The sequence below is a fragment of the Tenrec ecaudatus genome, chromosome 18, assembly GCF_050624435.1.
Source record: "Tenrec ecaudatus isolate mTenEca1 chromosome 18, mTenEca1.hap1, whole genome shotgun sequence".
NCBI classification, from domain to species: Eukaryota; Metazoa; Chordata; class Mammalia; order Afrosoricida; family Tenrecidae; genus Tenrec; species Tenrec ecaudatus.
In genome coordinates, this window is record NC_134547.1 from 70,627,702 (window position 1) to 70,639,712 (window position 12,011).

The window sequence follows — 12,011 nt, forward strand, 5'->3', positions numbered from 1 at the left end:
GCGGGAAACCCCCCGCCCCCTGCCCTGCCCTACGTGCCCCACCCTCAGCAGATCAGTAACCCACCTGTCCCCCATCTCTCTCCCACCCAGAAAAAGATCTACAAATACAAGAAGGTCCTGAGTAACCCGAGCCGCTGGGAGGTGGTCTTGAAGGAGATCCGTACCCTGGTGGACATGGCGCTGGCCTCCCCGCTTCAGGACGACTCCATCAACCAGGCCCCCCTGGAGATCGTCTCCAAACTGCTCTCGGAGGTACTGTCACGCTGCCCGCACAAGCGGGTCCTTCTGGCGGGCAGGGGTGGGGTGGGGGGTCCTTCTTGGAGGGGAGTGGGCTGAACACCCGGCCAGCAGGCCTGCGGGTGAGGCCACAGGGTTTGTGGTGCTTTCCAGAGTTGGTCGCCAGGCTTTCCTTGACAGGCACCTGGTGGTGGATTTAGTACGCTCAGCTTCCCCGTGATGGCTCAGCAGCTCATGGTGGGCACTGCCCAGGAATGCCAGGTGCTGTATGTGGGGGCTTCAGAAGTTCAGGGGAAACCCTGTCCGCTTTTAGCCTTATTTATGGCTAACTTCTTGAAGCCACGTGTGTGTGTGTGTGTGTGTGTGTGTGTGTGTAGGGGGAGGGCAGGTGGGCATAAAGGAGATCGGCTGAGTGTATTTGGATTTTTTTAGGCACAGGTAGAATAGACGTCACAGGAGGTCAGCGGTGCCCTGGGTGTGCACATACTGTCGGTTGCATGGGTTTTACCCACCGCCCTGTATACTCACTGCCTAGCCCATTGAGAGGGCTATTTTAAGGGTTATTTTAAGAGCTGGTGTACGTGACCATGGGGCTGGCAGAGCTGAGGTCTGTGGGGCAGGCTGGAATCGATGGGCCATTCTCTAGGAAGAATGGAACCCTGGGGTTTGCTCTCAAGGCCCATTGCCGCCTCTCCCACCCGCTGCCCCACCTCCTACCGCCATCTTACCCCCCCACACCCACAAAGAAGTCTGCTCCTAGCGGCTCCTAGCGTGGGTGCAGTGGAATAGCTGGACGCCAAAGGAGAGGAGCGATTACACATTGGGATGCTAACCACAAGGTCTGCCGGTTCAAACCCACTCGTCTTTACGAGGGAGAAGGATGAGGCTTTCTGTTCCTGTCTCAAACACCCACAGGGGCAATTCTATTGACCCTGTTCTATGGGGTTGGATTGTATGTTTTATCGTCGAGCCAAAGGAGCTCCCGTGGTGGAGTGCACTACGTGTTGGACTGCTCACCATAGGACCGCCCTTCTAGGGAGGAAAGATGAGCTTTCTGGCTCTTGTCAAGTTAGAGTCTCAGAAACCCACGGGGCCAGTTCTGCCCTGTCCTATAGGGCTGGCTGCCATCTGTCGGCATTGACTCGGTGGCGGTGGGTTTTGGCGTGTTGCTGGGGAAGGCCTGGGCTGACCATCCAGACTTGCAGGGGCTCTCTGAGCACTTGTCCCAGGTCTGTCTGTCCCAGGGCTCCAGGCGGCTGTGGCTCGCTGCCCAGTCGGGTACCTGGCAGCCGTGCGCTGCCTGCGTGGCATGATCTCTCTTGGCCTGGCTGAGCTGCTGGGTTTGCCAGTTACCCCTTGCTTAGGGCTGTGTGCCAGGCACAGTGCTAGGCGTTGGAGCCAAACAAGTGCCACCCTCTTGGGGCTGCTGTTGCAGCCAGAGAGAGGGACAGTGAGTGGGGCGGTATGCCCCGAGCCGTCACGTCACACGGCTCCTTGGCAGGTTTGGCACTTTGGACACACATCCTTCTGCACTCTCCTTGGAGCGTGGCCCTCAGCGCTGCACAAATACGAATCCTTCCCTCGTTCACTGTGCCTGGTCCGTGGGGCCGCTAGAGGGGTGGCTTCTGAGCCAAACTTGGCCCACCGTCACCAGAGTGACAGCTCAGCCGCCTCCCGTCTGTGTCCCACACATGTTCCCTGCTGCCTGGAGTGGTCTCTGTGCCCTGCAGGCCCTGGCTGCCCACTTCCTGGGCATGAGCCTGACCTCGTGGGCCTGCTGGTTAGAAGCCCCTTCGGACAGAGAGGAAAAGGTGGGTCACAGGGGTCAGTCATGGGGGCAGTGGCTACAGGCTGGTCTGTTTAACCAACACCAAACCCAACCCAGTGTCAGCCTGAAGTCCACCCCGATTCGTAGCAACCTGTAGGGAAGAGAACTGCCCCTGCCCAGCTTCCTGGAAGCAGAGTGCCCATCTCTCTCTCTTGAAGTGACTGCTGGGTTTGAACCGCTGATCTTTCCATTGCAGCCCAGTGCATAGGACACAACTGCAGGCTTTGACAGCAAGTGCGGTTACGGGGTCATGTACCCAGCCTCAGTTCAGGCTTCCTGCCTTGGGCAGGAAGTGGGTCATGGGGAAGCCAGCCCATCTACTTCATAAGCACTTACTGCATGCCAGGCAGGGACCTTCTGCCATGCCCATTCCACAGAGGAGGAGGAGGCTGAGGACCAGAGGCACCAAGTGCCCTACCCAGCTCGCATTACACCTCTGCCAGGACAGGATGTTGCCAGGACAGTAGCGAGCAGACACAGCTGCCAACCTGTGGCAGGATTCCTTCCCGTGTCAAATGGGCCTGCTGAGCCCGGCCTGGGCCGCCGAGCCGGCAGACAGGCAGGCAAGTACTGGAATGAAGGGGTGGTGACGCTTAGGAAACAGGAGGAAGCTTATCTTCACTGTACGTCTAGAGGTGGCCGGTTAGTCCTCTGTGTTATTGGTTAGACGGCCCTAAAGGCTAGCTGTGAAGGGTCAAGTCTGGGCCCTTCCCCAGCCGATGGCCTCAGCACCCCCCACAATATTGACATCATCCCGAATCTGAGGGGAATCCAGCCAGGTCGCGGAAGCTTCTGCTGTCTTCCCATTCCGTTTCCTGTGCACGTTGTGAGGGCCCGGATGGAAACATAAGGGGGACAGAAACGCGGACGTGCCCTTCATGCAAGGGAACTTGAGCCAGGGAACAGACTGCACTGAAAGCAGCCACGCACACGTGATCATGATGGCCGGCACATTAAACGAGGTGGTGGTGTAGAAGAATGGCCACGGGGTTGGGGCAGAGGCTCCTGTGGAGTTACTGCTCCCTGGACGTGGGTGTCTGTTTGGGGTGATAAAGACGTTCTGGAGATAAATACTGGTGATGGTTGGGAGGGCGTATATAAATATAATATGTACATAACCATATATTAGGACCCCTGGTGGCATGGTGGCTACAAGTTAGCAGTTCAAAACCACTAGCCTGCTCACTCCTCAAGAGAAAGACAGGGCTCTCCACTCCCGTAAAGAGTTACAGTGTTTCGGAGTTAGTTACAGGCAGTTCCTCCCTGTCCTTGTAGGGTGGCTGTGACTTCGTTTCCGAGTTTGTAATTGCGTGCGCACACACACACACACACAGGGTAGACCGAGTGGACAGAGTGTCGTAGCTACGTCGATCACATGGTGCTGAGCCCCGCATTTCTAGGTGGCGTCCGTTGGAGTTGGAAGAGACTGTTTAGTCAGGGAGCGGAGGTGGGGGCACAAAATCCCCATGGGGCGGTGGGTAAGAGTAGCCTTTGCGTTGTGGTTCTGCCTCGAACACTCAGTGGTCTCGGGCCACCGAGGCCCTACCAGGCCCCTTCTTTCAACTGTAACCAATCCAAGAGTCTGGGAGCATTTGGGGGGCATGTGCGGGCCCTTTGACCAAGTCTCCTTTGTCAGTGCTGCATTTGTCTGTTTCTTCCGCCCCTCAGAACACAAACTTGACTCCGCAGGAGCATGAAAACATCATTGTGGTGAGTCTACCTTCCTACCCCCCCTGCCCCCCCCCTCTGCACCCCACCCCAGTTCATTCTGGAGGCACCAGCGTGATCCAGCTGGGGTCTGTCTCTTCCATCATGCCAAGCATGTCTCCCCTACCTCTCTGCCCGTCCCAGCGCCTCATGGATCGGTGGCGGATAATTGTGGATCTCTGAAGTTTACAGCAAATAGGTCATAACCATTGAGGGCCCCCTTCCCCGTCTCCCACGGGGGCTGGAAGGCAGAGCCAGCGAGACGCTGTAACAGCCTCAGAGGCAGAGCTGACTTCACTGAGAGGTAACCGGCCAGGCCGGGCGCTCTCTTGCCCCAGGCCGAGTCTCCCACTAAGGGAACCCAGACTCGGGTCTCTCTGCAGCCTGATCATACACATCGGAGAGTAACAGGGCTGGTTTTCAGCCAGGAAAGGTGACTCTGGGTCAGGAGAAGGCAGCCAGGAAACTGGTCCCAAGCTCTGTGCTGTGTACTTGAACCCCAAAGAGCCCGTCACCTCCCACAGGCAGCCCGGTGTGGCCAGACTAATGGCTCGGAGTGCACTGATGCACTTCCCTGCCAGAGGAGCTTCATAGAGGCAGTGGTGTCTGCACTGGATTTGCAGGACCCATAGGAGTTTCCAGGTGATGACACAGGGTCAGTGCACAACAGGGAGAGGAGGAGGCCAGCACACGATGCAGAGGCACAGAGTGGGTGCTGGGCTTGGTGTACAGAGGGCCAGTGCACTCAGTGGCCTGGAGCCAGATGTACTCCCGCCCTTAAACCAAGGGCAGAGTCCACCACCCTGCCCCTCAGCTTCTGTGCTGAATTGGGGGCTGGCCCTTGGTAACTCAGCTTAGTGAATGCCCCTGCTGACTGTCATGGGCCCAGAATCTGGGGAGCCACGGACAGGGGCTGCACAGCATCCCGCCTCCAGTTCTGACCCCCAGCAGGCTCTGCAGCGGTGTTGGCTCAAATTGTAGGGGCAACCCCATTGCTGCCGAGTTGACGCCGACACACAGCAGCCCTGGAAGACAGAGCAGCAGCGCTGGCTGGCCCCTCAGGGTGTCAGCAGCCCAACCATCACCCACGATACCCTGGGCCACCTTTCCCTGGTGGCAGGAGACGAAAGGGACTCACCCCAGGACTCTACCCCCCCACCCCCACCTCCAGTTTGGTGTGGCTGGTGGCCACCCGGATGGTGGTCCCCAGGCACAGGTGTGCATCCTGGTCTCCTTTACTGTCCCCCCTGCTGTGGTGTGCTGTTGACCTGGCTGCCGAGAGGAGGGCAGGGCCTGCACATTGCTGGGCTCGGCCTTGGGCCACCTTTCAGTGTTCTTGGCACCCGGCACATACCAGGCAGGGCACATGGTACACGCTTTGCTCCTGTTGCATGGCACGGCGGTGCCGGGCATGGTACACTGTACAGGCTGGGAATGGTGCACATTCCATCAGAGTTCAGTTGGGCGGCTGTGCAGAAAGGAGGGCGGTCCACATGTTGCAGGGCTCAGCCTTGGGCTGCTTTCCAGCAAGGAGGAACTGATGAAATCACGTGCACATGCACACCAGAGAAAGCTGGCCCAGCCAGGTGCTGCAGCCAGTGCAGACCCGGGCATTGTCTTGTCCATGTGGCCCTGTTTCCCACCCATGCCTTTGTTGCCCTGGATATGGATGGGCATCAAAAGGGGGGCGGTGGGCAACTTTATTCTCCAAGGGAGCCAGCATCCCACCAGCAGGTTCGAGGCCGTGGCTCCTGTGGTGTCGCCAGCCCTACACAGGCCCCTGCTGACTGGCCTGTTCTGCTGTCTTTCAGGCCATCGCTCCTTTGCTGGAGAACAACCACCCACCACCGGATCTCTGTGAATTCTTCTGCAAGGTACTCGGGTCTGCAGGGCTGGGGGAACCGGGCATCAGGCCTGGAGGACACAGGGCCCGACCTGCTGTTTGGAGGAACAGCCTCAGGCTGCCCTGGAGATGGGACAGCAGTGCTGGGTGCTGCCCTCAGGGTGGCCACTGTGTGGGGCAGCCATGTGGAGACAGGCACAGTTGCCCGTGAGCTCCCAGCCTCCATGGGATTGTGTATGGTATGCGCCTGGCATGGAAGGCCGTACACGCTGGATGTGGTACTAGTGGAGCACAGTACACAGAACACACCTGACACTAAGATGGTATACGCCAGTCATGGTAATGGCACATGGCAGGCTCCGGACACAGTACATACCACACACTTGACATGGGACACATTGGTCATGGTACATAGCACATGTCAGCTGTGTACATGGTGGCACACTCCGGACATTGCGCATGCTGGGCATAGTAAACATTGTGTGCTGGGCAAGGAGATGGTACGTGCCAGGCAGGGCACACAGCATATGCTCTGCTCCTGGTACTTGGCACATAGCAGGCAGGGGGTACAGAATGTGCTCTGCTCCTGGTACTTGGCACATAGCAGGCAGGGGGTACAGAATGTGCTCTGCTCCTGGCACCCAATACATTACCAGGCAGGCTACACAGTAGATGTCCTGCTTCTGGTGCCCGGTACTCCCTGACAAGGTCCACAGAACACGTTGGGAATTGTGCCCAGCATATACCAGGCAGGGTACACAGCATTCACGGGGAATGGTGTGTACCCGGCACAGTACACAGTGCATGCGGGGCCTGGTCCACAGTGCACACCACATGTGGTAGACAGTACACACCGAGCATGTATGCCACACTCTCAGGACACCCCTCGTGCCCAAACTCTTGCCTCAGGCTGGGCCGCCCCTCCAAACTCCCTCACAGCCGGAGGCTTTTTCGATAACCTGGTGTGGAGCTTGACCTCCTGTGGGCTTATGTCCTCTGTCCTGGTCCCTCTTCTCACAGCCCCCGTGGGCTCTGTGGGCGGGGCAAGCATGTGGGGGTTGTTAATACAACCTCAGAGGAAGCTGGATGGTGATGGGCGTATTTGACGCAGCCCCAGCCCCAGTCCAGGCTGCCCTGAGGGTTCCCAGCAGCCCAATTTGAGGGTGCTGGGGGGTGGAGCCATCCTTGCAGCCTTCGCTGACAGCCCCCCTTGGTAGTTTGAATGGAGGGAGAGGCCGGCCACCGGCCAGTTGACTGTCCCTCTGGAGCGGCATGTGGGCCACAGCCACCCTCCAGCCAGCCCAGTAGAGCTGTTGAAGGAGCAGGGCCACCCTACTGTGTCCACGCTCCCCCAGCTGTGCGTACACCCCAGGGCGGCCTTTCCCACCAGGCCCTAGGCCGGCAGCCACAGGATCTGTGCAAAGTATATTTTGGTTGGAATTCCCAGGAGAGCCCTGATTTTTATGTCCGAGCCCTCTGTCCTCATCCAGCGGGGGTGGTGGTGGTGCATGTGTGTGTGTGAGACAATGGAGGGGTGCAGGGGGGCAGTTGCAGACAACAGCACCCCGTCCACTGGGCTCCACTTAGAGGCCTTCAGTGCTAGTTTTTAAGAGAAACCCTGGGCGAGGACAGTAAAGAGCCTCTCAGAGCTGCCAGCCAGCCCATCAGAGGAGCACAGCCCAGGAAACGAATCAGAAAAGCCCAACCCCCCGGCGACCCTGTAGGCAGGGCAGAGAACGGCCCGCCAGGTTTCCAAGGCTGGAGCTCCCCAGAGGCAGGAAGACAGACGCAGTTTTGTTCCTCAGAGAAGAACCTGGGTTTGAACCCGGGACCTGGTGCTTTAACCACCGTGCTACAAGGGATCCTTTAACTGTTGGAAAGTCACAAAATTGTCAAGAGTCTGGTATCCGAACCCTTAAAAAAAGATAAATTTTTTCCAAATTCCTAAGTAAGCTACAACTTGCAGCACCACTTGTGGGCTGGAGGAGAGCGTGCCCCACGTGGTGTCTGAGGGGCGGGCTTTGGAAGCAGGTGACCAGGCCTTTCTTCAGCAATACCTCCACCCTTTTGTTTAGCAGCCAAGCCTGCCCACCTCCATGCCTCCCACACCCTTGGTCCAAACCCTGTGTCCCTGTGCCCAGCTTTTGTGAAGGCACCTCCAACGGTCTTGTGCATCTCCACCAGGCGATAGCTCTGGGTAAAGCCCCAAGCCTCCTCTTGCGACCCCAGAGTTTATGATCAAAACCACAGACAAATAGGAGCCCCACTGCATGGTTGCTTTCCTGGTGGTCTGAGCCAGGGTGCCCCCCTCCCGCCCCCCCCCAGCCCTGTGACGACTTCCCCCTCTCTCCGCAGCACTGCAGAGAGCGGCCCCGGTCCATGGTGGTCATTGAAGTCTTCACCCCCGTGGTCCAGAGAATCCTCAAACATAACATGGTGAGTGGCCCCCTGGCCGCTGGCCACCCACACCGGTGGCCAGCACTGTTACTCCCCATCTCAGCGTGCCTAACCCTGCCGATGGCCACATTGGACCCCTGCCTGCCGTCCTGAACACAGAGGGGAGACCCAGCACTAGCTGAGGCTCCCGCTTCCTCCCCACTCTTCGTTCCCATGAAGGGTCTTGCTGGCGTGGGCCTGGTGGGCAGGGGCCACCTGCCATGGTCCATAAAATCAGCGGGGGTGGTGTGTGTGTGTGCACACGTGTGCAGTGTCAGCCTGACCACACCCTTTCAGAGTCCCTAGCAAAGGTCCTGGGCTCTCTCTTGACCTCTCCCCTCAGGACTTGACCCTGCAGATCCCATATTGTGCAGTCATCCCTGAGCTGGGTGACAAGGGCCCCCTGGGGGACAGCTGGGAGAAAGCTGGGTTTTCTTCTCCTGTCAACAGTGACCTTCTCAGACCCCCACCCCCCATCCCCAGGGCAGGCTAGCCTGTACAAGAGGCTCTCTGTGGGTCAGCATCAACTCGACAGCAGTGAGTTTGGACAGCTGCCTGCATAGGGACCAAGCCAGCATTCACTCGGCCCCATAGCTCTCTCAGGCTGGCCCTGGACACTGTGGCTCCGACCACGCCGCCACTGCCCAGCACAGCCAGCTTGGTTTTGAGGGGGCCACCTGCCTGGCAGCCTCCCGGTGCTGAGAGAAGCAGGCCCACACCCTGCTCTAGTCCAGTAGGTGGGCAGAAAGTAGCACAGGAGTGATGTGTGAAATGCCAGGGGGATGACCAGAATGGGACATAGACGTGAAGTGAGCACCAAGCCCAAAACCAAACTCACTGCCAGCGAGTCCTGCCGACTCACACAACCCGGCAGAGCTCCCCCTGTGGGCTCCTGGGATAGCCACCCTCTAGGGGGGTAGAAAGTCTTCTCTCTCTTCTTGGAAGCAGCTGGTAGGTTTGAACCTGCTACCTCACGGTTACCAGCCCAACAAGCAGCCCTCGTGTCACCAGGGCCTCTACCAACAGTGTCCTTGGATTCTGGTCTTGTCCGTTCACCCATCAGCGAATCATGGGCCCCATGAACACTGAGCAGATGGAGCTCAGAGGGACAGGGGTCTCAGCCAGCGCTCCTTCTTACCTGGGTCGGAATCAAAGGCACAAGTCCACGCAGCCCAAGCCGGAAGCTGAACTGCTTTCACTGCTGCCCATGGGCCACTCCAGAGGAGGCAGAGAGATTGGTCCCTAGTGGACCACTGGGTCACCTGCCCTGGTGCTATCCAAGGGGAGTAGTCTGGCTCCACAGAGGGGTACATCCCCACCCTAATGTCCAAAGGCTGCCAGACCCCTTCTAAGGAGACAGCCTTAGCCCACCACCAGGGAGGGAATGGCTGTGATGCAGATTGCTGGGATCCGGGCTCAAGCTGGCGCACCCTCCAGGATGTCATGCACCCTGGAGGTGGAAGGGGCCCTCTGAGGGCTGCTCCCTCCGCCCTGATTTCCCAGCGGAGGCAGTGCCGGACTGCTCATCTTCGCTGCCACTGACTGCTTGCCCAGTGTGGGTGCTCGTGCACAGAGAGGAACCTGGGCCCTCTCATCTTCCTCCATGGTCTCCGCTGCCCTCTGTGTACAGGGATGGCCTATGCAGACCACCAGGAGCGTGCCTTCAAGGCCCTGACTGCAGGAGAAGCAGCCCCATTGGGCCCTGTAAGGTCTGTGAGGAGGGTCTTCACTCCCACTTCCTTGGATGGGTTAGAGTTCCGCTCCGTTCCACAGAGGGGGCGGGTCAGGGCAAAGGGGTGAGTCTGGGGACCACGTGTGCCCCAGTTGTCTTTCGTTAGGAACCCTGCATTGGGAGTTAGGGGGAGGTTGACAGCAGACGATAGCTTTCCGTCCAGCAGTTCCACATGCTCGGAGTCGGCTCATCCCCTCCTTTCCCAACCCTCCGGCTGTGTCCCTGGGCCGGGGCTGCCCTTTTGATCTGAAATGGTTGCTAACTCGATGGTGACGGGTAAGGGCCTGCAGGCTCTTTGACGATGTCCAGTTTTCTTACACATGTCCCCCCAACTCCTTCCAGCCCCTGCTCACATCGTCCGTGTCAGAGCAGGCGTGAGTGGGAGCCAGGCCCATCTGGTTCTTCTGGTCAGGGTGGTGGTGACTGGCATTTGCATGCTCCTTAGTCCATGGGACATATTGTGTCCACGTGTCTTTGGAGTGCCCTCACTCTTCTGTCCTGTGGATGGGGAGAGACTGCAGGCTGTCGCTGAGCCTCCTGCTGCCTGTGAGCTGTTAAGACCTTGACCGTCCCCTCTCTCGACAGGACTTTGGGAAATGCCCACGACTGCGGCTGTTTACTCAGGAGTACATCCTTGCCTTGAACGAGCTCAACGCGGGGATGGAGGTGGTGAAGAAGTTCATTCAGAGGTAGGTCCCTTGCCTTCCCACCCACCCACCCCTGGCCTGCCCAGTGCCACTGAGGGGCCTCTGGAGGTGTCTTCTCTGCTGTGGGTCCTTGAGCCCGTCACTGACCCCTCTCTGGCCTTCTGTCCCCTCAGCGAGCCATGCTGGGGGTGGGGACTCTTTAATTGGGATGGTAGGTCAGTGGGCAGGTGAGTAAGCCCATGTTCAGGACCCATGGTTGCCGATGTCAACAGCTACCTTCCCAAACTCGGCCCAGAGTAGCTGGTGGAGTGGTTGGCTTTGCTTTTCAGTGAGCCTTTCTTGGCCTGGGTCTCCCTATCTGTCAGGTAAGAGCACAGTCCCTGCTCTAGTTGGTTAGAATCCCATGAGCAGATCCATGTCCAGTGTGACAGGCGGCCGTGCAGGGCACACCGGGCATGTGACTCAAGCACTAACTGTCAGCCCACACTGTTCGACGTGGTCTCACAGTGCCCACTGCCGCATGGACTCACCCAGAGCTCACTGAGCATGCCCAGCCAGGCGCCCTGGTGGCTCCCAGCAACCATTCTCGGACCTGAGCTGCCCTTTGGGCACAGTTTCTGTTGATGAGCCATGAGGCCAGACCCCACCCACTCATACAGCCTGGGAGCAGGCCTATCAACCCATGTTACAGATGATGATAAATAGTGACTTGTGGTCATTGGGGCATGGCGACTGTGCCTGGTCCCTCAGCTCAGCAGGGGTGACTGTGATGAACTTGCTTCCCAAACAAGGACCCTGATGAGAGTAGAGGGGTTGCTCTGAGCAAGGTCAGCAGCTGTGTCGTGACTCGGGTCTCTTCCCGTGAGTGAAGGCATGTGGTCCTCCTTGCCTTGAGGCTAGGATGGTCCCCTCTCCATAGCTAAGGAGACTCAGGCTGGGGAGGAGTCCATACCCGGGGCGGCCTGGCCGGGGACTGGCCCCCTACAACCTTCTTACCACCTGCTCTCTTGTAGCATGCACGGTCCCACAGGGCACTGCCCCCACCCCCGGGTCCTGCCCAACCTGGTCGCCGTGTGCCTGGCTGCCATCTACTCCTGCTATGAAGAGTTTATCAACAGGTCAGTCACTGTGGCCAGTGGTGCTCCATGAGATACCCCGGGGGCTGAGCTGTGTGCACATGTGTGTACACTTTGAGATGGTGGCAACCGTGTCAACACCCCTCTTGTTGGGTCTGAAAGCCTGCAGCGTTGGCCCTAGTGCATGTGTGCGTGTGTATGTACTTGTGGGTGCATGTGTGCCAGGCCCTGTTCAGGTGCCAGGGAGAAAGCGAGACCACCGGTTCCCTGCCCCCCATGGAGCTTGGCCCCACTAGAGGACACTAATGGTCCTGTGAGTGGCCAGGCTGTAAGACATGCAGGGACATCAAGGGGACAGGCAGAGGCATAGCCTCCAAAGCAGCCTGAGGCTGGGATTTGGCTGCAGGAGCTTGTGAGGGGGCACAGGAGACAGACGGGAGGTAGGACTGCAGACCAGGTGCACGCACATGAGCAGATGCCCACTGTGAGACTGAGCCTGTGTTAT

General features: G+C 58.7%; 1 protein-coding gene across 1 annotated transcript in view; it reads left to right on the top strand.

Moving 5' to 3' along the window:
• CMIP (c-Maf inducing protein) overlaps window positions 1–12,011 on the top strand; it is a 169,477-nt gene that overhangs the window by 139,674 nt on the left and 17,792 nt on the right. Inside the window, exons 4-9 of the mRNA XM_075538073.1 lie at window positions 91–252; window positions 3,734–3,775; window positions 5,584–5,646; window positions 7,971–8,051; window positions 10,369–10,472; window positions 11,444–11,548. Of these exons, the coding sequence (XP_075394188.1) occupies window positions 91–252; window positions 3,734–3,775; window positions 5,584–5,646; window positions 7,971–8,051; window positions 10,369–10,472; window positions 11,444–11,548 (557 nt within the window). The remainder of the gene's footprint in view (window positions 1–90; window positions 253–3,733; window positions 3,776–5,583; window positions 5,647–7,970; window positions 8,052–10,368; window positions 10,473–11,443; window positions 11,549–12,011) is intronic.